Below are 26,247 nucleotides of genomic sequence, written 5' to 3' on the forward strand. Positions count from 1 at the left end.
CAATAAGCACCTGAGTCCCTGGCATGGCACCATGGTAGGTGGTTGGATACAGCCCTCCATCCCTAAGCCTGGCTCCCTTTCACCATGTAGAATAAGGAGAAATGAGATGGACCATGTCCCTATATTTTGTCTTTTTACCTTCATATTGCAGGTTCCCCATGTGCAGGATGGCAGCCAGCAGCTTGGAGATCTCCCAGTTCTCCGTGTCAGTGAACATAAGGACCTTCATTGCGGAGCGGATGTTGGCGTACTCCTTGCTATCATCTCTGCCATCGCAGGTTGTGCAGTTACCCTGGGGAGGCGAAGAGGTCGCACAGAGCATGGGGTAACAGTGCAGAGTAGTGCACCCTCTATTCTGCCCTGGTGAGGCCACATCTGGAGTACTGGGTCCATGCTGCTGGATGCGGGGGGCTTTCTGGGCTGCCGGCACACATTGCTGGCTCATGTTGAGCTTCTCATCAACCAGTACACCCATGTCCTTCTCCTCAGGACTGCTCTCAATCCAAAATCCATCTTATTTCCAAATATATCTAACACCCTTGTTATTTCCAAACAAGTGGTCTGGGCACCATCTAAGCTTGTGTCCTGCTCCACAGGAAGAGTAGAAATAACCTGTCTTATACACAAGGGCTAAGGGTTTGCACTAAGGCTGTGAGGCTTGCGGTGGTGGCACAAAGGAGTCCCACAAACCTTGTGACTAAGACTTAGGAAGGTCATAACCAGCAAAGTAGCTCTTGGCTCTGCAGGAAGCACCTCTCATCTCTCTCTCTTGCTAAGAAGCTCTCACCACATCACCCCACCAAACCTCTGCTTTGCTGCACTCTCACCATCGCAAGGTAGTTGTAGTCCGTGGCTTTCCCAAGACCCAGCTTCTTCTTCTGCTCCATTGTCATTCCTCTCAGCATGCAGTAAAACACGTGGTAATTCCTCTCATCCTGAGCCTGCAGTAGAAGAGCAAGAGTTAGCTCAGTGAGGAGAAACAGCACTGCAAATGTCAACTGACCAGATGCCTCCTCCATGCTTTGCAGATATATCACCTTACCTGCCTGCAGACCCGGGACTTCTCCAGCAGGTACTGCTCAATCTTCGCTCCCTCAATGGCTCCCCTTTTGTTGAAGTGGATGTCGATGTACTTCCCAAATCGGCTTGAGTTATCATTACGGATGGTCTTTGCGTTCCCGAAAGCTGTGGGAAAGAATTACAGTGGGTTAGAGAGGACCTGATGCAAGGGAGATCATGGCTCTGGTCCCATGGGCCAAAAAAAAATAATCAAAAGAGGGGAGCTGAGAGGGTAAAATCAGCCCCAAAGTCTTTCCCTTAAGTTTGGCTGGCTCAGTTTCATCTCGGTGTGGGGAAACAGGATATACCGCAGATGATTGTCCTCGGAAATAAAGAGAGGAGCACAGAGAAGGACGCATGGGAACAGGGTGACCTTATCCAGGAAGAAGGGCCAGGACAGCAGGATTTTGGCAGCAGCCAATGAAATGCAAGAGGGTTGAGCAAGGCTGGCAGGAGGATGCTGCGGTGTGTGAGGTGACACTGGGCGGGAAATGACAGTGCTGCTGGTGAGTGATTTGTCGACTGAGAGGGAAAGGAAAGAGCTCGTCCTTTAGGGAAATACAGAGGACTAAACCGGCCTCCAGAGGGAGACTTCTCCCTGCAAACAGACTGTGTGCAGAGAAAGGTACCCAAGTCCATGCTCTTTGTGGGTGTGGACCGCTGGCTTGAGTGCCTTGGCCAGCAGGCTCTGGCTCCAGGGTTACTGGCAGGTGATGGGGATGCATTTGAAATACAGATACTCTCTTCCCCCCAGTCCTAGCAGTGATGAAGTGCATGTTCAAAAACACCCTGCGTGCATGCTACGATGCTTTCCAACGCCAGCGGTCAGGTGGCCCCGTGGTGCCCCGAGAGCCTCCTTCCATCTTCATGCCACGACTGAAGGAAGCTCCAGCAGAGAGAAGAAAAGCTCAACCAGTGACTTTCTCGTCTGCTCTGCTAACATTATGCGTGGAAAGCAGTCAGGATATCCACATTCCCGTTGATTCCCAGGGGGTTATTTACCAAGCAAAACACTGCTCTCTGCGAGTAGCAGGAGAGGCAAAAATAATGTTATTCTTTAAGGAAAATGTTATTTTTCTGCATAAGTGTAAAAGGTCCATCTGGCATCACGCTGGGGCCAGAGGGCCAGATCACCTATTTAATTTACAGACATCCAATTAAAACGGTGGGGCTGATCACAGTAACAGCTTGCTAATGTATCAATTAAGGCCATGAGCCAATTCTCATTATCCGGTTCTTTTGTGAACTACCTTTATTTCTTCTTCTGCATTCTGCTGCCATTCGCTGATCTTGGAAGGAAAAGGTGGGGTTTGCTATCGTGTATTGCCAGCACAAGGTGCTTACTCTGTGCAGCTCTGGTCAAATTAATCTTGTGTTCTGCTGAACCAGCAAAGAGTAGGAATAGGATTTTTGCAACTATGGTCAAATAAAACAAGCAAACAAAAAAAATCAGTTGAATGCAGCATTTACAGGTTATTGGTGCTCTGCATACAGTTATAATTTGAGCCCTGGAAAAGGTGGTGAGATTTTTCAAAAGAGTTTTTTGTATTTGGTTATCAGCATTTTTTAAATCCCAGACTACACAGAGCATTAGGTAAAAGTCAGGTCTCTGCTTAGAAATTCTGGGGGGGAAAGTACTGATTTAAGTGGAAAAAACACATTTTTCAATTTTAAGTGAATAAAACAACTGAAAAAATTTTCAGGTCAGCTGAAAAATTTAAGAGTCTGAATCAGAGACCATTTGTCTTGTGAAAAATAAATTCATATGGAAAGAAACCAAATATGCTGCTTAATAAATGTTTACATCACTGCTTTTGATATATATTTCTAAAATTTTGTCACTTTTTGAAACTCAAAATACAACAAAGTGACTTACATATTTTGGCCACATTTTGTGGTACCTGAATCTGATTTTTTTTTTTTCCAGAAAAAAAAAAATGCCTCCATCATCTGAGGCCTCACCTTCTAAGATGGGATTTGCCTCCAGGACCTGCTGCTCAATCCAGGAGTGCTGACCGCTGATGGCCGCCAGGAACTGCAGAATCAGTTTTGTGCTTTCTGTCTTTCCTGCTCCGGATTCACCGCTGCAAAGACACCAGGAATTGAAGCCAGTGAAAGCCCTGCTGCCCCCCTGCCAATGTCCCTCTGTCTCTGTCTCCAAAAGGACTGCCGTCTCTGTGCCTCTTCTGTTAACACAGGTGGGATGAGACCACTAAGGATGGGTTTCCAGCATCCCACGGACTGGTTGTAGGAGAAATGGTAGGACCAGACAGCTTCCAATCAAGGTCCAGATTTGCTTTGCAGTCCATTTGGCCCAAGCTCTTTCTTGGGGTTGGGCTTCTCCAGCAAATACCACCATTGAATCAGCACTAGGAAAGTCAGGAGGCACTTTCAGACAGTGCTTTTCCAGGCATGATCACCAGCCCATGAGCCTGTGGTTCAGGGGCAGGCTGGTCCCATGGAGCAGCTTTATCATCAGTCTTGAGCTGCCAAAATGCACTAGAAAGCAGACTATAAAATACTGCCTTTCAGAGGTAGGCACTTTATTGTGTCCCCTAGACATGTCCAACTGAGGGGCAGATAGGAGAGAAGAAGATCACAGGGGAGGAAGCAAGAGTTACTCCTCAAAGTTTTCTCTCCATTGAACTCCGACTCCTGTTACCTTGCATGCCCTTATTTAAGCCCTGACCATGTCACCCTGCCACACATGGTTTGAATGCAGGCTGTCACGCTGATGGTGACAGTTCTGGGGTAAGGTACCACACTCAGCGTGGGCCCTCTGATGGTACAAGCAGAAGGACTGGGCAAAAATCCCTTGCTGTAAGTCTATGGCCTGTCTGATATATGGGGTAGCCAGTATTTGTGATTGGAATGGACTTTCCTGGTGTTAAATAAAAGAGCACCAGGGACTGAGACCCTGGTGGGACTGAATTGCCTCACTTCTCAGGGTTGGCTGGCCACTGGCACATTGCATCATGCCTGACCTTGACTGTCCTCTAGGCCTCATATGATGCTCTTTCAGCCCTGCCAGGTAATCATTACTGCATGGACTTTTCAGTCCCACATATCTGAAGTACTATGCATGGGGTACTCCAGAGTATCATTTTTATGCAACGAAATCTTAGGGTAGGCATGTCTTGGAGAGACATGGTGCCCTGAAAGCACAATGACTGAGGGTTCAAAACTTGATTGGACAAGCATCAGAGGCCCGAGGGAACAAAATCTGGTTCATACCACCATTTGGGACAGACACTGGAGTGAACTATACCCATAACTGTGACCAGGCACTTCTTTGTGCCCAAGGTTGACCAGTCCAGAGCAGAGCCATGCAGGGAGACACCAGTTCAGCGGTGCGAACAACTACAGGTCCAGTGCTCGAGCTTGTCCCTGGCCCTGCCTTGTGCAGAATGTATAGAACTCTGCATCTTTCATGTCTGTAGGAGTGTTGAGTTTAAATTTAAAAGGAGAGGTTATGTGGGAGAATGGCTAGCTGAGAAGGGTCACATAGACATGATCCAGCTGGCCGAGCAAAAGCTTGAGAAACATCGGATTCAGCCCCCATAACTACTGGGCTGGTAAAGACACCTCGTCCTTGACTATAATTGTTGTAAGATAACAGAGAGGTTGCAGCTGCTCAGGCATGGGAAAAGAGGATGAAAGTAACTGTAAAGAAGGAACCAAGGGTGGAGTTGATCTTTCAGGTATGAACAGACAAGCGGCGTATGATTTGCTCAAATGCTTTTTAGAAAAGCGGAGCGTTCAGGGTATAGATTGTATAAGGGAGTTGCTTGGGTTATCAGCATATGGAGTAGCGAGAGGTTGCTTTGATAATCCAGATACGGTTTTTGAACACGAGGAATGGCGTAAATATGAGGATAAATTGTTTGACGAAGTTATATGCGATAATAAATCAGCCAAAAAGTTGATAAAGCCATGGCGGGCAGTCGCTAACGCCCCGTTGCAAACCGAGCTGGAAAAAAAAAAAAAAAAAAAAAAAAAAAAAAAAAAGAGAGAGAGAAAAAAGCCGTTCACTCAAAAAAAAAAAAAAAAAAAAAAAAAAAAAAAGGAATCCCTTCATATATGGGTATTAAGCAAGGAAGAGAGGAACCATTTGGCCTGTTTATCAATCGAGTAGCAAACGCCATACAGGCGGCCGGGGTGCCTGATTATCTCAGAGGCACTATACTAAAGCAGTGTGCTATACAAAATAGTAATCCGGCCACACGCAACATCTTGGCTACATTGCCAGGGACATGGACTATCGAGGAAGGACTAGAAAGGATGGCTCAGGTACCGGTAGGGCCACAGGCAATGTTAGTTGAGGCAGTAAAGGAACTAGGGAATAGTTTAAAGGAACACGCGCAGGCTACGCAGAGTCAAGTTCTTGCAGCCCTTGCTCCTTTGCAAGCCTCCGTTCAACGATTAAATGCTAGTGAATCATCTCGCCCACGATGCTACCGTTGCGGCGCTGCTGGACACATCAGACGGAACTGCGACGCCGGCTCAGTATGGTGCAGAAACTGCCGGTCGGACAACCACAATGAGACTGCATGTCGCGCTTCTAAACCGGGAAACGGACGATTCAGCGGGAAGAGCCGCCCCGCGCCGACACAAAAAGCGGCTGCATATCCGGCAGCACTCAATCCCTTCAGCTCAGACCAGCCACAAGCGGAAGCCTCGGCTTGGACCTGGCAACAGCAGTAGATTGTACCCTGTTGGACTCAAAGCCTGTCAGCATTGCTACCGGCACACAGGGACCAATCTGTATCAATGGACAAGCTGTCGGAGCACTACTTATAGGCCGTTCATCAGCCACCATGCTGGGACTTAATGTGTTGGTGGGACTGATTGATAAAGATTACCACGGTGAGATCCAGATCATGGCCCACACGTTATTCCCACCGCTCTTCATCGCTAAAGGCACCAAGGTGGCGCAATTAATTCCCCTACCACATCTTGCGGGAGCCCTTCCACCGCTGCAAGAGCAGCCACGAGGGCAAGGAGCCTTTGGATCTACAGGACAAATGGCCTTACTAACTGTCAGCTTGCGCCAAAGGCCACAACGCCCGGTTGCTGTGCAATACGCCAACCTAACTATATCACTTGTTGCTCTTCTAGACACTGGCGCTGACATTTCCATAATCAGCACGCATAAGTGGCCGGCTCAATGGCCGACCTACGCGAGCAGCACCACGGTCACGGGAGTAGGAGGATTGACCCTTGCTCGCAAATCACCCCTTCTACGATGGACCATAGGGGACAAGGTACCATCTGGGTTCCCAGCCGTTGGGTAAGGCCCGCCATCGACCACCCTGAAGTCGCCGCTGAAGGTGACCCGACTAATCACCATAAACCAACGGACTGAGACCGCTGCGCCTGAGTGTGAACCATGAGGTCGCAAAGACAGAAATTAATTGTACAGTCTGTGGGGTCTGTAACCCCTAGATATTATGTGCATGCTATTTGCTTAGAAGTTGAAACAGAGAAAATGGTTAATTTAGGTATAGAAAGCTTTATAGTAGTTGCCTTAGTTGTAAGCATAAGAGCCATCCCATATAGTGAGATGTTTGACCCACGAGAAAATGTGTGGATAACTTTAGCTCGATCACTCAACACGACCAGCTTTTGTGCAAGCCTAGCAACACCCCGCTCCCCATTTACTACGTGCCTTATAGGGGTGCTCTTGGAGACTGGTTGGGTCTATCTGGATGGCTGAGAAACCTTTTACAGACGGGATTGCTAGTCTTAATCATTGTACTAATAGCATTGCTTTGTGTGAGTTGTGTGTTGTCTTGTATGAAAACCCTTGTGTTACGGATGTTTAACCAAGCCTATGTCATTCAAAATAAAAACGGGGGAATTGTGGGAGAATGGCTAGCTGAGAAGGGTCACATAGACATGATCCAGCTGGCCGAGCAAAAGCTTGAGAAACATCGGATTCAGCCCCCATAACTACTGGGCTGGTAAAGACACCTCGTCCTTGACTATAATTGTTGTAAGATAACAGAGAGGTTGCAGCTGCTCAGGCATGGGAAAAGAGGATGAAAGTAACTGTAAAGAAGGAACCAAGGGTGGAGTTGATCTTTCTAAGAACTAACCAATCATGAGCTTAACTTTTGTAATATGTATGAGCTAATTATGTTAGAACATAAAAGGGCACTGTGTGAATCAATAAACGAAGCTTGCTGATCACTCATATTGAGTGGCCCTGTCTTCCCTCCGTCGCGACAAGGTTAAAGATGAATACGAGATCTATTGTAGGGCAAGTACCAAAGGATCAATAAATCATCTTTACTAGGAACAGTGACTGCAAACAGAGACCACCTCGGCACTGGGAATATGTGGATGGGAGATCTAATAGGTCATTCAAATTTCTGATTCTAGCTGATAAGCTGTTCCCTATCAACCACATTGCAGGTGCTCAGCACCCATTTTCAGGATATGGCCTGTTTGGAAATCCACCGACTCACCTTATGATACAACACTGATCCTTGTTGTTGCGCTGCATGTTGAAGTAGCAGTTGTCGGCAATTGCGAAGATGTGTGGTGGCATCTCACCGATCTTTTTGTTGGTGTACAGGCGTATCTGCTCGGGTGAGTAGATGGGTAGGAGCTGGTAGGGGTTTACTGCCACCAGTATTGAACCAGTGTATGTCTGGAGGAGAAGCACATGAAGGATTATGGGGACAGTGAGATGTAGCTTAGAGGCTTTGGCAGCTTGGATGGAATGTGGAGGCCAGAAAAATCAAGGCTTTTCAAAAGCTGGATGAAAGATGATGTTCAAGTCAAAGATGGTTGCAGGGTGGAGACTGGAGCAAAACTGGAACAAACATCCCAAACTATCTAAATCAGTTCATATTCAGCCCTGCTCATGCACAGCATGGATTCAAGCCTTAATTCGTATTTTGGAAGCTCTTCAGTTAAGATTCAGAGTTTCAAGTCAAGCTCATATTTGCAAAAATACTGCCAGAGCCAGCGGGTATCCATACATACCTACTGCATTGCACAAATTATGAGAAACTACAGATGAAAGGGACCTGAAGACCACTGCCATATTTCAAAGCAGGACCAGCTGGAGTCAAACCACTCCTGACAGATGTCCTTCCAACCTGTTTTTGTAAATCCACAACAGAGCTGCTAAGTCTCCCTCTGCAATATGTTCTTCTCTGCCATCTCTATTTCCGTGCTGCAGTTTAAACCTATGCACATGGATAGGGTCCGTAAAATCCCAACACACCCCTTCTCAGCTATTTCTGAGTCATTTTGGGAAATGACTTTTTGTCCATCCCATGCTTTTTGTCGTACCCTAACGAGCAAAGCTGTCCTGAGCTTAGGAAGCAAACCCCTTACTTTGTGGTGTCTTCCTCTTTCATTTCTGCTCTTCCAGGAGCTGTTTCTCTCAAGCCTCTCACCTAAGGACTCACGACCTTTGTCATCTTGCTCAGATGCAGCTCTGACGTTGGGAGGTTTGGCCACATCCCAAGCTCAAGGCAGAGAATAAGGATTTCCTTCTCCAACTTCAGCTGTCTAAAAGTTAGTGACTAGAGCAAGTGAGTCAACAAGGCTCCATCTCAGCCTAACCAGGGGGCATGAGATCAAGGCTACTTTCACTCCATGACTTCAAAGGAGCCAAGTCACCTTCTCTAGGCTAACTATTGGAAACGAAAGTTCCAAGATTAATGTCGTCTATACTTCCTGGTGGGATCAGCTGTGAAAGTGCCCCTGCTGCTGCATATATGCTTTCCAGGGAAAAAATAAAATAATTTCAATATAAAAACAATTCTGAAGGGTTTTTATCCACATGGCCTAAACCCAACAACAAGCGTTTGGTGCAAAGCAGTCAAGTGGCAAAGGCAAAGATGCTTGTGAACTGAGAAGAAAATGTCTCTGTGATCTGCTGGCTGCTCCTCTTTTTGTGCATATTGCAAACTGGCTGATGAATAAAAAATGTCTGACTGTTTCTCATTTCTCACTGAAGCAAAATAACTGCCACTGCTGGGGAGAGGAGTGGAAAGGGAGACCTAGAGACACAAGCCCCAGGTCGAGTTTCTCCCATCAAGCCCAGTATCCCTCAATCATGATGGAAAGGGCTTGATTGGAGTGAGATGACAATTTGTTTGCCACCATCTATGCAACACTTCCCTACCAGCTCAGGCTTCCTGAAAGGCAGCCAGTAGGTGGCAATTGTGTCCTACAGCAGGGATGCTGAAAGCCCTGAGGGACTCATTGCTTTCTAGCCTCATGGCCGATACCAGAGAGCAACTTTCTGTTCAGTCCCAGGTGAGGTTTGCATTTACAGTGGTAACTGAGAAAGGATATGATAGTCTTCCCTGTAATAGAGGCTTACGTGCCAGTAAAGGAAAAAAGCTCTTTAAGCTCAAAAACAAAGTTGTCACAAATCCAAAGGGTAGAAATTGGCTGTGAAATCATGTGGGCTGGATGTTAGAAGGCGGCAGCATTGAAATAAGAAAGCAGAGAAGTCCCACAGCAGCCTTCAACTGGGACAGAGCAGGTAAACTTAGTGCTCAGAGGAGTGAGCTCAATTTCTGAATGGGATTATGTCACTAAGATCCCCAAGGAACCTCAAATCTTCTTCCGGTCCTGGGTGAGATGTTTGAAAGACTGTTTTCCTTTTCATAATTTTTTACCAGGTTACTTTTAGGAACATTTCTAATCTTCCTTGAACCTCTTCTCAAAAAAAACCTCTTTGCAGAGGTTTCTAAAATCCCTGTGTTTCAGCCATGCTGAATGCAGCCAGCGAGACTTTTAAAGGAGTTAACCATTAGTTGCAGGAATGCTTTCTGGATGCTCTCACCGACCCTTCCCTTGTGATCCACAAAACACTTGGTCAGCACGAACTCTTGTACTATTGCTTGTTTTTGTAGGTCGTTCCTAGTTGATAAATACTCACAATTTGCCCAGTTCTCACAGCTGAAGGCACGCAAAACTTTGTCCACTTTGCTGATGAGGGATCAAAGGGCACCTCCGAGGAAACATTATCTCACTGGTTTCTATTGCCGGGTGAAGGCAAAGCCCTCTTGTCTTGGGAAAACAAAGCTTTACCAACAGCCAGGGGCTCTGCCATGGCTGACCACAGGAACCACATCTCAGTGCAAATTCATTACAGCCTGCATGACCTACATTTTAATTAGCCCCAAACAAATCCTTTCTGAGCCTGCTTCCCTCGCTACCCAGAACACCATGGCTGACTTCATCTGGATTTTTATGGGGTTCAAACTCTGCCAAACACTACTGCATGTTGGCAACCCTTAGAGAGCAGCAGTGGGCAACGCTTTCGTCTCCAGAGAAAGAGATCAGGAGTCCAAACTCCCCACCAGATGCTCTTGCTATCCAGCATAGTTTCTCTTAGTGCTTTCAAGCCAAACCATGGGCAACAAGGCCTTGTTGAAGTTTTTCTCATTTTGCTGCAGACGTTTCTTTCCTTAAAGTTGAGGTCATTACTGAGAAGCACTTACAGCTTTAAACACATTCACAGGTTGGGGACTTTCCAGCTCTGGGAAGGTGTCACAACTTCACCATGAGGGCCAAGCTCTGCGTCAAAGGGGATGATGCTCTCAGTGCCTTTGTGAAGCAGCAGCAATGGTGGTGCAAGGTAAATGAGAACGCCACGATGGTGAACGGAAACAAGTGATCCGGTGGAAGGCATGACAGCGATTGCAAATGACAGTGCCAAGAGTCATACTTACCCTCCCGCCGCAGTTTGTCTTACGAGTAAAATGTGAGGAAGGAGAAAAAGGAAAATTACATTTTATTAGAGCAGAATTGTACCCTCCACAAAGCTAAGGAGATGAAGAAACAAGGGGGACTGAAGTCCCATTGGAAAAGCCACCCTTTACTCAGCAGGCTCAGAAATCCTTTCAAGCAGTGAAGGTAAAGTCACACTGAGCTTCACTGTCTTTAAGACAGAGTAAATTATACCCCAGAGGAAAACACCTCATGGGACTGGGTATTCCCTACCCACATGGCATCCACACGGTACCTTGGCTTTGCAAAACTGCCATCAATATTTACCACACAGCACAAATCTACTCCTCCCAGTGCCACCACTCTTAAGAGATGAGAGTAGACAGGGATGGTTTACGTGCCTCTGTATCAAGCTATGTGCTCTATGTCATTTTGAGGGTGTCACTGTAATTTTGAAGTTACAATAATTGCTGTCTTGTGCCCAGGATCGTGGGCTGGCACTCCAAAGCCATTAGTGGTGTGGAGCAATCAAGGCACAGTAACCTGGAAGCTCTGAGATACAAAGCCCTTTGTGGGATGTGGCTGATCCTTCCACACTTGCTCTGTTGGGCACATGGCATTGTCACCATCAGACCCAAAGAACTTGTAGGGAAACCACACGGCTACTGAGTCACTTCAGCCCAAATCACTGCCCAGAGGTTAGCAGCTGCATTTCGCATTAGCCCTTATTAGTATGATGCTGCCAAATAACTCTCTGCCCAGCGCTCGTTCATGTTCATAGTCTCCCTGGATGCCTGTGAATAACTTGGTGAGGAAGCTCAGAGGCAGAGCTTTACTGAAGGAGCTGCTTTTATTCACAGGCAATCTGATATTGCACATGTGAAATCTTATCTGAGGACCTCTGTTCACTTAGTGAGGCAAGAGGCACCCACCTGATGACACAGGGACCCTGGGAGAGACACGTGGACACCATCGAAAAAATGATCCAACATGATCCCAGCTTTCTCAGAGAGCAAGACAAAGCTGCAGGAATCCACTTGGTACCATTGCAGGGTGCCCACAAATAGGAGAAAAAGGGGCAGCGCTCAATAGATAAATGTTTCCTGAATGACCCCATCAATCGGCTACAAATTCTTGGCTACTTGTGCTTCTTGGGTGGCAGTCAGGTTGCTTGAACTCAGTTATCCCCACAAGTACTACATCTAACTTTGAAGATGGACATGCTCTGAGCTGGAGGAGGTTGGACTGTAAACCTCCAACGTGAACTCCCCTTCCAACATAAACTCTTCTATGACAGGCAAGCTCCAGCCAGCTCGAAAGCAATCACCTCATCTGACAGGCACCTATTCTTGCACAGCTGAAAGGCAGCCTTGGCTCTGTTGGCACTATTGATACCTCTGGTGACTGCCATGGGTGCTCAGTGCACATGGAGACACCACCTCAAGTATGAATTTGGCCCTGCTAACTTTTGCTAGTTTATGATTACCAATGTCTGAGGCTTCCTAAAGAGAGCTCCAGGGAGTAACTCAGTTCATCTAACACCTGAATCATTTTCTGGTCATGGCTTTTTTCCTCTAAACTGACAATACAGGGGACCCTGGCATCATGCACAACAAATAAGGTAGCTCTGTGAGAGACGAATTTGGGGGTCTCTATTCTCTTCCAACCTTTGGGGAATTAGAGGTGCCTTTCAGCAGCCATGACCCCTTCTTCTAGGATTGAAATCCATCTCTGAAAGAAGAGAGAGATATCTTCCAGAGTTGGGGGCAGGGGGTTGTCAGCCACATGAACAGTCCATGTAACAGAGTGGTCTGTTCTCCAGCGTTGCCCAGCTCTAATCCAAAACCACCCTTCCAAAAGGTACTGGACACCAAGCAGAACAAGCAGACTTGACAGATAAAAATCCTGGATGTGGTCTGTTTGCTTATGCTATCTGGGGAGTCAGACTGTACTGCAATACCCTCTAGCCTGAAAATCTACTAGTCTTAAAACCTTTTGAAAATTAGATTCCTGGGTGGCTTTGAAAAAGCCTTCAAGGGCACAGCAGATATTCAACTGAGTACCTGAAAACTGTAGGATTTGAGAGCAATACCAAATTCTCCACATTTGCAAAGACTGTTTGAGTATATTAGGTAGTGGCAAACACACACACACAGAGTCTACGCTTTTGCCCCAAGAATGTGCTCCAGACTACGCAGCAGACAGCACACTGATAAAACCAGCACAGAGACCTGAATGCTGACTCTTGTCCTGCTGGGGAGGTGGCCTTCACGATGTTATTGCAGAAAAGAGACGCAGTTCTGGCTGACTCTCTGCAAAACCCTCGATTTCTGAATGTCTGGTGGGGTTGGCAAAGCTGCACTGGGTCCACTGGGCCAGACATGACTGAGCTGACCTAATGAAGGACACTGCTGTCCTCAAACATCAGCTGTCAGGATGCCAGGCAACCCAAGAGCTGGTAAGTCATAAAAACAAATGTGGGAGATGCTCTAGAGCACTTGAGTCCAGGTGAAGGTAGAAATACAGTTGCTCAATTCAATCAGGGTTTTCCCCATGTGGGTTCCCCAGAGCTAAGGAGAGCAGGGGGTGAAGGTGGGGAAGACACTCACATAGATGAGGTGCTCCCGATAGCGGATCAGCAGATTCCTGAGGATTCCCGCCTCGTTCAGGTCCCCCAGGCGGATCATGTCCTCCACTCCATGGATGGAGGTGGGATGCATGGGTTTGATGTGGCTGGCATTCTGCGGGGAAATCCAGTGCTCCTGGGAAGAAAACAAGGACAGAGAAAGATAAGTCAAATGAGATACCACTGGGATGGTGTCTTGTTTGGCATGAGAGACAGAAACAACCCACCCTGGAGAGAAGGACCAGGCGGAAGAACATACACAGGAGAGCATTAGCACAGAGACCACAGCTTCTATTCTTGGGACATGGCAGAGACTAATCTGAAAGATTCCTAGCAGAAGAAGCAAAATATCTTTTGGTTTACTGGAGAAGCGAGAGACATGAAACACGAGGCATTCTGGTAGAAGCATCAACCAGGGCAGCATGGACATCCAGCACATCAAGGGTGCTTTTAAAAAACAGCAGGTTTGTTCTTCCCTTCACACAACTACATTTTCACACCACTGGTTAACTCTCTGCCACAAAATACTGCTGAGCAGAGAAAAGATGATTTTGAAGATGAGAAAAGGAGGCACAGGGGTGGAAAAATCAGACTTTTATTGGCAGAGTGTCATTTAGACTGATCACTTCTAATGGGCTTTAAAAGCCCCTACAAATTGGACACAGTGACCTTCTGAACCAAATCTCTTTCTGCCATCCTTGAAGGGAATGAGAGCATTCACAAGTACCTCAGGCTGGCAAAAAATTTAAAAAAGACAGAGAACCTCCTCTGGTTACCCTCTACTTGTGATATAGATGTTCCTCTAAAACAACAACCACTGCACAGAAGCAGAGGTGGGAAATTGAAGAACCTGTGTTTGGGCTCATCCTGTACAGGTTGGAGGTTGGAAAGGACTGGATAACAGCAAAGGAACAGCAGGTCAAGGTGGGTTTGGTCAAAGCACTATTTAAATGTACTTTGGAAGTCTCTGTTATCATTGTACTCAAGAAGCTTGTCAGCCTTTCACTCCCCAAACCACCCCAAAAGTAGGGACACAACATTGTCTTGCGCTTACAAATAGAAAACTATGGCACAGTTGATTCCCAAGAACATATGAGAAGCCCGTGACAAAGTCAGTCATCCTGACCTTATAAGCCCTGGCCTAGCCAGGCCCATAGACCTGAAGAAGGGTCATCACAAACTTTTGTACGTACATTGCCTTCATCATCCACAACCTGGATCTGTCCAGAGTCACACAGTTTAACCACCGCTCCAATGGGGACGTCGAATTCCCGTCCGGTTTTGAGGTCCATCCACACATAATCCCCCTGGAACCAAAGAGAGGACAGTTACGCTCAGGGCTGCAAAAGGTTCAGCATCCCTTGGGATACAAGTTGCTGATGTTTTGTACCCAAACCACTGGTACAAGTCAAATGACTTCCTTTGCAAACCAGAAATTGTCCGTTTTTCACAGATGCCCGGGAAACCCACTGCAAGGTAATAGCTGTAGGGCATGCCCCACACAGCATACACTATCTCTCTGTTTCATGAGCTCCTGGGTGGTTGTTGGTCACAGACTGCATCCAGAAAGCAGGTTACAGAGCAGTGATACAGGCAGAAAAACCCACCGAGGTAGAGGTTTCCCTCTGTGCAATGCACAAGCCTATAAAGTCACCCTTAGGAGATGGGTTTCAGCTTCAGAAAGCCTTGCGTGGAGGCTGTGGCCCATTTTTGCCTTGCAGATAACCACTGTCAAGTATACATTCACCTATCTTGGAGACTGCTGGAAAAGGTATGACTAAAGATGGGTTAAGAACATACCAGAGAGGTAGACAGACATACTTCTTCGGGAGATCTCTCAGCTACAGTAAGTTGTAGGTGGACTCTTTGCGTTTAATCCTTCTCAGTGGATTTTATCTATTGTGAGCATGTCCAGTTGCTTCCTGAAGCTGTGCAAAGTTTTAGCATCCATAATCTCAAAGCAAGAGTTTAGCTACAAATAGCGTGGAAAGCTGTGCCCTTTTGCATGCTTCAGATGTGTCACCTCTTTCATTTGAGACCTCTTTGGTTTTGTTTTGGAAGACACAGCAAGCAGTTGACCCCTATCCACTCACTCTGTGTCACTGGTGATCCCATAGACCTCTTGTCAGTCCTGCTGGCCAGGGAGTATCTGCTCATCAGCGCTGTGGATATTAAATTACACGAATGCCAAAAAGGCTATTAAAGAAGCTGTTTTCCTCAATGCTGAAGTAGACCCCAAAGCAACTCAAAAGTGGGGCCCATGCTCTTTGAAACAAAGCACAATTATTTCCCACCCCTAATCTCAATATGAAGAGGTACTAAAATTGGGAGTCACCTAGTTAAATTATTGTCAGGCATGTTTGCATTAAGCAAGAAAATGTACGTTTTCATGTGTCTGAGTTTAATATTATGAACTTGTAGCCCCACCTAACGCCACATTCCTGGGGGCCAGCTCCTCTTGTACCTGTTAAGCACAACACAAATGCAATATCTACCTTTGGAAGTCCTCAAAAAACACTGGGAGAAGGGAAGGTGAAAAAGAGGAGGGATCACTTTGCATGTACTGTGATATATCTCCTTTCCTGAGCATCCACTATCCACCATTTCTGTGGACCACCATTTCTTATAGATTTGGCTTGACCTAATGGGCTGACGAACAACCTTCAGCTCTGCTCTGGGCAGTGGGAACTGGAGACATCCAGCAATATAAAATGTGATGAAACGTTCACCACCCAAGTCATCGCTCACCAGGAATTCTGAGAGAGACCAACCCGTGAGTGCCACAGGAATGTAAGGGTACACCCAGGGACCCACACACGGAGAAATACTACACACAAGGAGTCCCCAGCTATTTTATGGTAGGTTCCACCCTTGGCAGCTGCTTGCTGGGTTTCACTTGGGATATCAACAAAGTCATCCTGCTTACACGGAGCTGAGGATCCAGCCCTTAGTTTGGGTATTCTTTTCCTCAGTGGGTTGTGCTACAGCACTGTTATAAGTATCTTTACCCACCTCATAGAAATATAATATTCAGATCTTTTTCTCATTAACTGCCATACCCCCACATCCCACAACTCAATTAAAAAGGAAAAAAAAAAATAAAATCCAAACTAATGAATGCAGTAAGTCATGCACAGGTACATTATAAATCCACTTATATTAATATGTATTTCTTAGCTCCTTTGATCCAAGACTCTCAAAGCATTTCAGAGTGTTCAGCACTGTTATCTCACTGCATAGCTGGGCAAATTCATGCACAGGGTGGGTAACTTGATCAAGGTGTCAGCAAGAGGAGAGGCAGGTTGCTCAGCCCCTGCTCAGCAGAAAGCCCTTCTGACCCCTCAGCAGCTGCGTAAAAATTGCTCTCGATCAAGAAAACAAAAATTGTAATGCTGGTTGGTTTTTTTTGTTTTGTTTGTTTTGTTTTTCTTTAAATAAATATCTAATTTTGAATAGCTGTAAAAGCAGCCTGCTTCACACATTCTGTTACCACACAGCTGGGATAAAAAGGCAGCCCGCTCTCCCCAAGGTAAATTGATACTGCACTACCACTATGACAACCCCTGTGCTTTGCCTGCCTAATGCACAGAATGCTTGTCCCCTTAAAATGCTCTTTCTAAACACATTAAAGTGCACTTCTTAATACTGGTGAAAAAAGGAAGTCTTATAGGATGGGCTAAGCTGGTAAGCTCAGAAAGATCTAGGGGGGGGAGGTTTAAAAAATAACATCACTTATTAAGAGTGCCGACCTATTTCCTTCCCTGACTTTAATGAATTTGATATAAAAACCTATGGAAATCAGATACAATCCTTCTGCTGACGCAATCGCCTTTGGATAAGCCCAAAAAGCAGCAGATATATTGGGGATTTCAGGACAAATCGGGGTGATTCATGCATTTACCATCTTGGGCAGACTGGCTTACCAGTTGTATAACCTGCCTCATGCCTGGACTGATGCAGTTTATTTTCCAAGACACACGACAGAGTACTGGAGAAGCGAGGATACCACCAGTCACTTTACAGTATCAACATGGTCCAACTCTTCCTCCTCAATGCAGCTGCTGGGTGCTAATGTCCTTTCAAACCCTCTAGGGCAGACCTTCAGGACCCCACAAGCTATGGGCAGTGGCAACAAAACAGCAGTGCAAGAGGAGGAAACACCACCATGGGTGCACACACAGATCAACACAATTCATGAAGAGGATCTTTAGGAGGAGCTTCCAAATGCAAAGAGCAAGAAGGTTGCACCACAGGGGAGCTGCAGTGCTTGTGAGGGAACAAAGACTCAGGAGGAAGGTGAGAGAAGCTGGCACAAGCAGTATGAGGAACCCATCAAACAGCAAGACCAATTTCAAAGTGGCTTGAAAGCTCCCAGTCATGCTCAGAGCTTAGGACCCCCTATCTTACCGCTAAAATGGTTGTGGGCTTTAGGGCCTGGTTGACATTGCGGAGTAGTGTCCATTTGCCCTGGTCTCTCTCCTGATCATCCACCACCTCAGCGCATGGCTGCATGAAAACGACTTTCTTCTTCTTCAACATCTCCAAAATCTTGCAGTGGTACTTGTCCCTTTCTCTGCTTTCTACATGTATTCCACCATGAACGCCAGGAAGCTGTGGTTGGTTTGCTTTAGATCTCCAGCATGACCATGCCTGCTGCTTGCAGGACACCCTCTGACCTGTTTCACAATATGCCCCTTGGTAAAGATCTTCTCCTAGCAGAAAAATGTCCATGCACCAGCCATGGTCCTCCACTGGCCGTCTAGCATGCTTGCTCCATAGAACTGGTGCTGCAGGAGCCTCAAAGCAACTTTGCTTCTCTTCACTTAAATTCTTCCAGTCTCTCCAGTAAGGGGTGATACCTGGTTGGAGACCTGAAGGACACTGCAACCACCCGTTCTGGGAAAACGACTGCAGCATTAACTGGAAACCTCTTCATTTCCCCCTTGACTTCTCTCCATTACCTTCCTTTCTTAGTGAAATAACCATCTGCCAGCTTGAGGACTTTCAGCACAGGACACACTCGGGAACTTATTAATCCACAAATGCAGTCAGTCCCCATGCAACACATGGCATTTAATTAACCTAATACCTTTACATACCAAATTAACCAAAGCGCAGCGGGAACTCAAAACCAGAGGCCATCTGCATTTTCTTTAAACTGATCACCTTGAGTAGATCCATAGCAACTGAATTTTAAATAATTGAGTGGAAGCTGTTCAGAGCAGCAGAGCCTCTGTGCCTATAGGTGAGAGGAGACCCCGTGGATGAAAATATCCTAAATACGAGGACCGCAGAGACGACGAGGTCGCACTGGCTGCTCTACAGACCCACTTCTGTAATCTCTCCTTCTGTGCAGGGAGGACTGTTGTTGTAAGGACTAATTCAGGGCTGCTGGCCCAAGCAGAAGAGCACAAGACATTTTACAGTCACCCCAGATTTAGTTTTTCCTTTTCTGTCTTAGATACACTTGAGATTTCTCATGTTCATCTAGGAAAGGCTTTCTTCTCATTTAAAGAATTTAAGGCTGCTCTAGCTGGGCCCCAGTCTCTTCCATGGAAAATTTGAATCTAACTCGGCATCATTTGTACATACCAGCGACTAGGTAGCGGTGGAGAGTGGTGCAGCTGCTAAGCTTTCCGTGCCATTCTCATTTATCACTATATTAATGCAAAACTCTACTGATGCCTTGATTCCATGAGGTTTTGAATCCATTTGTTCATGACGCAGAGGACGTATTCTTGGTGGAAAGTCATCCAGAGGAACAAAGGCTTTATAGGTCCCCTTGATGTGACAGAATCAAGGGCGACCATACATGATGGGTATATCAAACTCATACCGAGCTGCTTCTGTTCATCAGGGAACAGCAGTGAGAACAGTGAGGCAATCCTTGCCCAAGGGACAGATAATGGATTAATAACTTGTTAGGTTTAAGGCATATTACAAAGCCCTGAAACAATAAGGTGTCTAATTCTTGTGGCTGTGCAGGTGATTTAAGGAAGATGTTGAGTCTCATGGATTAAGAAGGCAAGATAGAGATTATTAAGATGGATATCTACAGTCCACCAAAGGAGCAAGCAAAAACTTACATGAGATGCAGGGAGAAGGTGACACAGATCAAATATAGCAACATCATGGGAGATGTCTACCCACAATATGACCTGAACACACGGTGCTGTAAACGACTGCATTTTTGCTTGCCTAGAAAGTACAAGATAAATGTCCAATCAAAGCTAATAATCAATGAGAGACTGCATGTGGAATGAAGGACTAAATGAAGGGCCATGAAGATGATCAGAGGGTTGAAGCACCTCTCCTATGAGGACAGACTGAGAGAGTTGGGGTTGTTCAGCTTGGAGAAGAGAATGCTCCGGGGAGTCCATATAGTAGCCTTCCAATACCTAAAGGGAGCTACAGAAGAGATTGGGAGGGACTCTGGATCAGGGAGTGTAGTGATAGGACAAGGGGTCACAGTTTTAAACTGAAAGAGGGGAGATTTAGACTAGATGTTAGGAAAAAATTCTTTCCTGTGAGGATGGTAAGGCACCAGAACAGGTTGCCCAGAGAAGCTGTGGCTGCCCCATCCCTGGAGGTGTTCAAGGCCAGGCTGGATGGGGCTTTGAGCAACCTGGTCTAGTGGGAGGTGTCCCTGCCCATGGCAGGGGGGTTGGAACTCGATGATCTTTAAGATCCTTTCCAACCCAAACCATTTTATGATTCTATGATAGTATGAAATAAATGTATATAAAGGGACCCATGGAATGGGCTCTTTGGATTTGATCTGGGTCCTACAGATGCTCTTTGCTCATCATCACAACTTTCCTCACTGTCATATCACAGTAACTGGAGCAGTGTGGGAGCAGCAGATCTGAGAAAGAGCAGCCAATGTATTTATCTCAGTCTTTGTACTGGAGCAGACAGTGCAATCACTGCTCAGCTACACCCTGTACCGTATTTCTGAGGCCGTGTATCCCCATGTGCTGCCAAAGAGTAAAGCAAGGAGCAGAGGAGTGGAATGATTTGCCCTAGGTTATCCTTGGAGCAAAGCAGAGATGGAAGCCCAGAGGGTGAATCCAGTCTCTGCAGTCCTGTTAAAGGAGTGTGCTAATTTTTTCCCTGCTGCTGGGGCTGCTGAAGGTCTGCAACTCCACACATTTCCATTGCCTATTTTTTTGCATGGCTCCTCTGCTAGCAGATCTTCTGGGGACTCGTTAGACAGAATCACGTGCATCAGCCAGAAGCCCTCGGCGATTGCAGGGCTGTCTGCCTGAATGGCCCGAGCGTGCTGCCACCTGGAAACGGGAAACCCCATCCCTCTGAAGGGATGACCTGGCTTGGAAACCAGCCTCCCTTCTGTATGCATCAAAGGGGCAGAGCAACAGCATCAAGCCTCCTATCAGCATGCTTTTTTTCTAAGGGAACGTGCTATGCCTTATGTGGGAAACAAACAAACACACTTAGGACAATAAGGGGAGGGACACGATGGAGGAAAACAAACCTTTAGCTGGCTGGCAGCCCATCAGCAATGCCATCCGGTATAGATTACAGCTCCCTGGGGTAACATTAGACTCTTCATGGCAGAGATGGAAGTATGAGCCCGAAGAGCCATGCTAGACCCTGATCTGGTGATTTACTACACCTCTGCAGCAGCAGGCACAGCTGAGATCAAGGTTCCTGCTGTGACACGCTCCGTGCACACGCATAGTAAGGGACAAATGCTTATCCTGAGGAACTGATGTGACCCAGGCAATAGGTTCATGCTGCTGCTGAGACCTGAGCTCCCATTAAGTGCTACCCTGGTGGTGTAGACCTCACCGCTGGAGAAAAAAGGGAAATACCACCTGCGGGAACCACCCTCACAACAAGCGAACCATCTGATTTAATGAAAGCTTAGGTTTCATTGCCCCAACCTGTTTTTCAGACCCAAAGAAAACGCACCAGACACCGCCTGGGCTGAGGAGGTGTTCTTGAGCAGGTTGTTTTGCAGCTATCACTGAAAACTGAATTATTCAGTGAGACAGGTCAGGTGGGACTCAATTAACCCAGTGCATGTATCCACCTCGGAGCAAGACATCCAGATCTTTGCTTGATGATAATTGTAGGTCCCTTCCAACTGAAATACTCCTATTCTATTCTATTCTATTCTATTCTATTCTATTCTATTCTATTCTATTCTATTCTATTCTATTCTATTCTATTCTATTCGAATCATAGAATCATAGAATGGTTAGAGTTGGAAGGGACCTTAAAGATCATCAAGTTCCAACCCCCCTGCCATGGGCAGGGACACCTCCCACCAGACCAGGTTGCTCAAAGCCACATCCAGCCTGGCCTTAAACACTTCCAGGGATGGGGCAGCCACAACTTCCCTGGGCAACCTGTTCCAGTGCCTCACCACCCTCACAGTAAAGAATTTCCTCCTAATATCTCATCTAAATCTCCCCTCTTCCAATTTAAACCCATTACGCCTTGTCCTGTCACTACATCTCCTGACAAAGAGTCCCTCTCCGGCTCTCCTGGAGGCTCCCTTCAGATATTGGAAGGCTGCTGTGAGGTGTCCCCGGAGCCTTCTCTTCTCCAGGCTGAACAACCCCAGCTCTCTCAGCCTGTCTTCATATTCTATTCCATTCCATTCTATTCTATTCTATTCTATTCTATTCTATTCTATTCTATTCTATTCTATTCTATTCTATTCTATTCTATTCTATTCTACATTCAAGGGAAAGAAAGAGGCACTTCTATGGCCACCTCTGCATAAACAAGGTATTTAAACTAGGTCAGATGATACTGACCTAAAAGGGTATGTGAAGAGGCCAGTTTGGAGGTAGAAATCTACAGTACAGGTGTCCAAAGCTAGCCAAGGTGGCTCCTACCCCTCTCATGGGGGGCCCCAAGGGCTGATATTCAGGCAAATTGCTGAAGGATATGGAAAATCACTGGTTGTCAGAGGCTGTTGGTGGGCTCAGGTCAGCAGTGCTCCACCGATTACTCCAGGCAGTACTAAACTTACTTTTCTGAAATAGGAAAGATGATGCCCTGCAGAATGGCTGTCGATGCACCATGTGGGCCAAATGGGATCTGTGGGCCATACCTCTGACAATTGATGTAAAACAACCTCTTTATGCAGCTTATTTTTTGTGGGTTTTTTGGAAACAGGCACAACTACATACCCAGGTCTCTGGAGAGCCAGATCCAAGCTGAGCCCTTTACTTCCTTTGTGCTCGTCTTCGAAGCAGAAAATCCTTAGTGCACACAGACACCAGTGCAAACACAGGCATTCCCCCAGCTCCAAATTTCAATATCATCTGGAGAGCAGACCGAAATCTAAACACATTGGCGCAGCACAGCATACTATGCTGGTTCAGACTTCCAACAGCTACCTGAATCCTTTGGGCAGTATAATGCCCGTGCTCTACTAAAACCACGTCTCACCTCTAGATATCACCTATCTGATTCAATTCAGCTCTCCGTTACACGGGTGTACCCTGCTCAATTTAATAGAGCTTCTCCTGGATCCACAGCTGTGACACCCAGGGGAGAACTCGGACTGCTCATCTCTATTCTTTGCACTCATCTTGCGCTGCGCAGTTGCCACCGGCATCAAGAAAAGGTGGGAAAAGAAGAAAAAGCTTGAATTTCTACTTAACAACAAGTGTTCCATGCAAGAAACACACATGCTGGTAGTCAGTAACCCTAATAATTTTCCTGTTTCATAAATAAATAAGATTCTCTTCCCAATTTCTTGTAGCACATCAGGCACCAGCTGTCAGCCAAGGTAACGTGCTACACACAAAGGCTTTCTGAAGCAGAGGCAGAGATGCAAGAGGAACCGCTAAATAATTCAATAATCAATGCACCGCTCGCTCATCCTGTAACCCTGATACTGACAGGAGGGAAAAAGCAACCTACAAACGTGGCACCCATCCCAACGCTTTCCCATTTGGTGCTGAGGGATAGCCAAAGACTCCGGGAGCAATAATGATGCATTTAATCGGGATGGATTTAATTGCAGGGGTGCAATCCAGTGCAGTGCAACAAGGCTCAGCTCCCCGCGATGTCTGACCTCGTCTCTGGCTTTTGGCAAGGAGGTTGTTGTTGACTGCTTGGGACATCCCGGCTCAGGAGTGGGTTTTAAGCGTGCAGACAAACATGGAGATAGAAGATTTTAATCCGCGATTCCTACGGCATTACCGTCGCGGGCGAAGCGGAGAATCCGGCAATCCGTTGACGTTTCAAGCAGATTAGGCTGGCCCCGGGTGTCACCCACCCAAATGCCGGTGCCAGAGCCCTCCCTACCAGGTCTCAGACAAAAAGCTGATGGCCACTGCTCAGGATGCAATTGAAAAATCTGCTAAGACGCAGAAGTGGAACAGGAAATGAAGACTGAGCCTTTTAGCCCCATGGCGGGGTCCTGTCCTAAATGCAAATAGAAGAAATCCAAAAGAAGATGACAGACGAATCATAAGACACAAATCTGGGAAAGCAGAGAGGGGAAAATTGAAACCAGGAGGACTCAGGGGGGGAGTGCTTTAGGATGGGAGCATGTAATTTAGTACTGTTAGACCAAAACATACTACTTCGGGTCCTGGGATTAGACACGTTGCACTGGTACCAGACTGGGATCTCTCAGATCCACTCTAAATCTGCCAAAAACAGTTACCCCCATCCCACAGACAACTGAGGATGTGGCTAAGAACCCCCAGTTTGCAGTACGAGGCACGATGGAAACTGCTTTTACTTACCCACCCAGAAGCAAAGATTTTGGACGTTTTCCTTTCGATACATATTGTCCTGCATGTCAAGCATTAGGAAGATGGGATTAAGGGAATGCCGTCTCTCTCTCTGAGCACAATTTGGGAGGGGTGCTGGTTCCAGCAGGTCCCTATGGCGAGACAATACAATGTGTGCTCCCATCCCATTCTTTGATTTGATCCCACAGTGAACCAGCTCAGGGAGTGAACCCAGCAGGAACACTTTTTTGCAAAGCATTTTGCTGGTTTAGCCCCTGAACTGGCTCACCTGGCAACCAGCAAAGTGAAGGAGCAGGGAGAGCAGCAGGACCGAGGGAGCGGAGCAGGTATCTGCTGTAGCATCAGCAAGGATGGTGCTGATGGAGGCTTTACTCCCTGGGCGAAGGCAGAGAGCTGTTTGATTTGATTCATGAAAGAGTCCCAGCTGATGAGCACAAGAGCTACAGAACGATGCAACAGATGGAGGTAATCAGGTATTTCCACCCAACATTTTTCTGCCTCTGAGGCACCCAACCTTTTCAAGATCAGAATGATTCATGAAAAGGACACAGTTTGAATTCCAACGTACACTACTGATGAAGGGGAAAAATAATAAAAAAAAATCATACGCAGAAAGGTAAATTGGAAGGGATGTTTTTCATCCTGGCTCAGAAAGGCTGTTCAAAGAAGCATGAAAGCATCCACATGAATTCAATTGTTTTACCTGATATTATTCCTGGGGAAACAAAACAGGAATTTTTCCACCATCTGTGATAAAAATGTCTTTCACTTTTCATATGCAACCTGTCAAATTCTCTTTCAGAGTTTCAGCTTCATATTTCACGCTCTGGGAAGATTGTTTTTGCTTCATTTCTTTACTTCAGGGTCCTCATTCAAGACCAGGCTGGATGGGGCTTTGAGCAACCTGGTCTAGTGGGAGGTGTCCCTGCACATGGCAGGGGGTTGGAACTCGATGATCTTTAAGGTCCCTTCCAACCTGAACCATTCTGTGATTCTATGATTCTTTCCCTCCTCCCTGCCTTCTCACAACCTCACTGAGACCTGTCTGCAATTAGTTCCTGTGTTCCAAATAGATGTGGGACTACTGTAATCTGCACAGCTATTTCTGCATAAACAGAAAAGCAGGCACAGTGCAAAGTGCTTAAAACTGGTAAAAATGTATTATTTTCCCATATAGGAGTAATCTATACTCATGTAAATGCAGTTTTGCTAGCAGAAACATGTCTGTGCTAAGGGTCTGCATTAGCCAAAGCGTCACTGATGTGTCTAGACAAGCCCTATCATATAAAATATCGTGTCTCATCTTCAGAAATACTGAATGAAAGGGGAGTAGTGCTGCTTTTTCTTCACTGCCATGTTGGATCTGAGCAGCACTGCCCTTTTTACACACTGCCTTTGCTTATCCACTGAGGGTTGTCTTGGTTACTGAGGAGAGCCAGGGGGTCTGGAGGAAGGTTAGTTTGCAGCTCAGTCAATAGCATCTTAAGGGAGTTTGTGATACGACTGCTTAAGGGAGAAGCGAACTGCTCCAGGGCTGTGTTTGAAAAGCTAGTTCCTGAGAGGAATGAGTGGCAAGAGAAAGCATAATGGAAAACAAAAAAATCATGCTGGCAACGCTTGTGATGCAATCCAAAACATCTTGATACTGGTATTTGTCCGTTAGGTGCCAGCCACAAGGATGTAGAGATGCTGCGATACAAGTAGCATCCTTCCAGAAAGAGAAAAGATACTCCCAGATGTCAAAAAAATCTTGAGAACATGAAATCTTGAGAACCTGGACGTTTCTGTTATCAGGAAACAGACAACAAAAAGAATCCTACTAGCACTTATTAAAACCCGGCAAAATCATCCATATTTTGTTGCTTGCTTCATGGGTTTGGAGACCCCAGGGTTGGCTCCATGCAAGACCGCCCTTGAATTGGAAAGCCAGAGCAGGTTGGTAACTGCAGCCACTTGCCTGGATTACTCAAGCCCCTTTGCCCACCTTGTTTGGAAAACTTCCCAAATTGCTGGTGGTGGGTCCCTCTGAGGGAGGAGGTGGACCAGCCGCAGAGCAGAGTCATGGGCTCCTGGCAGCACAATACCAGCCCCATCTGCTGTAACTCTCTG

General features: G+C 46.4%; 1 protein-coding gene across 2 annotated transcripts in view; it reads right to left on the bottom strand.

The window, feature by feature from the left end:
* MYO7A (myosin VIIA) overlaps positions 1 to 14,703 on the bottom strand; it is a 68,304-nt gene extending 53,601 nt beyond the window's left edge. Inside the window, exons 1-7 of one of the 2 annotated variants that reach the window (XM_074152088.1) lie at positions 14,584 to 14,703; positions 13,374 to 13,526; positions 7,530 to 7,714; positions 3,022 to 3,143; positions 1,043 to 1,185; positions 828 to 941; positions 139 to 292 (exon numbers count right to left, since the gene is read on the bottom strand). In XM_074152088.1, coding sequence (XP_074008189.1) covers positions 139 to 292; positions 828 to 941; positions 1,043 to 1,185; positions 3,022 to 3,143; positions 7,530 to 7,714; positions 13,374 to 13,526; positions 14,584 to 14,682 — 970 coding nt within the window. In that variant the 5' untranslated portion in view covers positions 14,683 to 14,703. The remainder of the gene's footprint in view (positions 1 to 138; positions 293 to 827; positions 942 to 1,042; positions 1,186 to 3,021; positions 3,144 to 7,529; positions 7,715 to 13,373; positions 13,527 to 14,583) is intronic. The other variant, XM_074152079.1, reaches the window with a different exon arrangement.
* Between the last annotated feature and the right edge of the window lie 11,544 nt (positions 14,704 to 26,247).

The sequence above is a fragment of the Numenius arquata genome, chromosome 1 (assembly GCF_964106895.1).
Source record: "Numenius arquata chromosome 1, bNumArq3.hap1.1, whole genome shotgun sequence".
Taxonomy (NCBI): Eukaryota; Metazoa; Chordata; class Aves; order Charadriiformes; family Scolopacidae; genus Numenius; species Numenius arquata.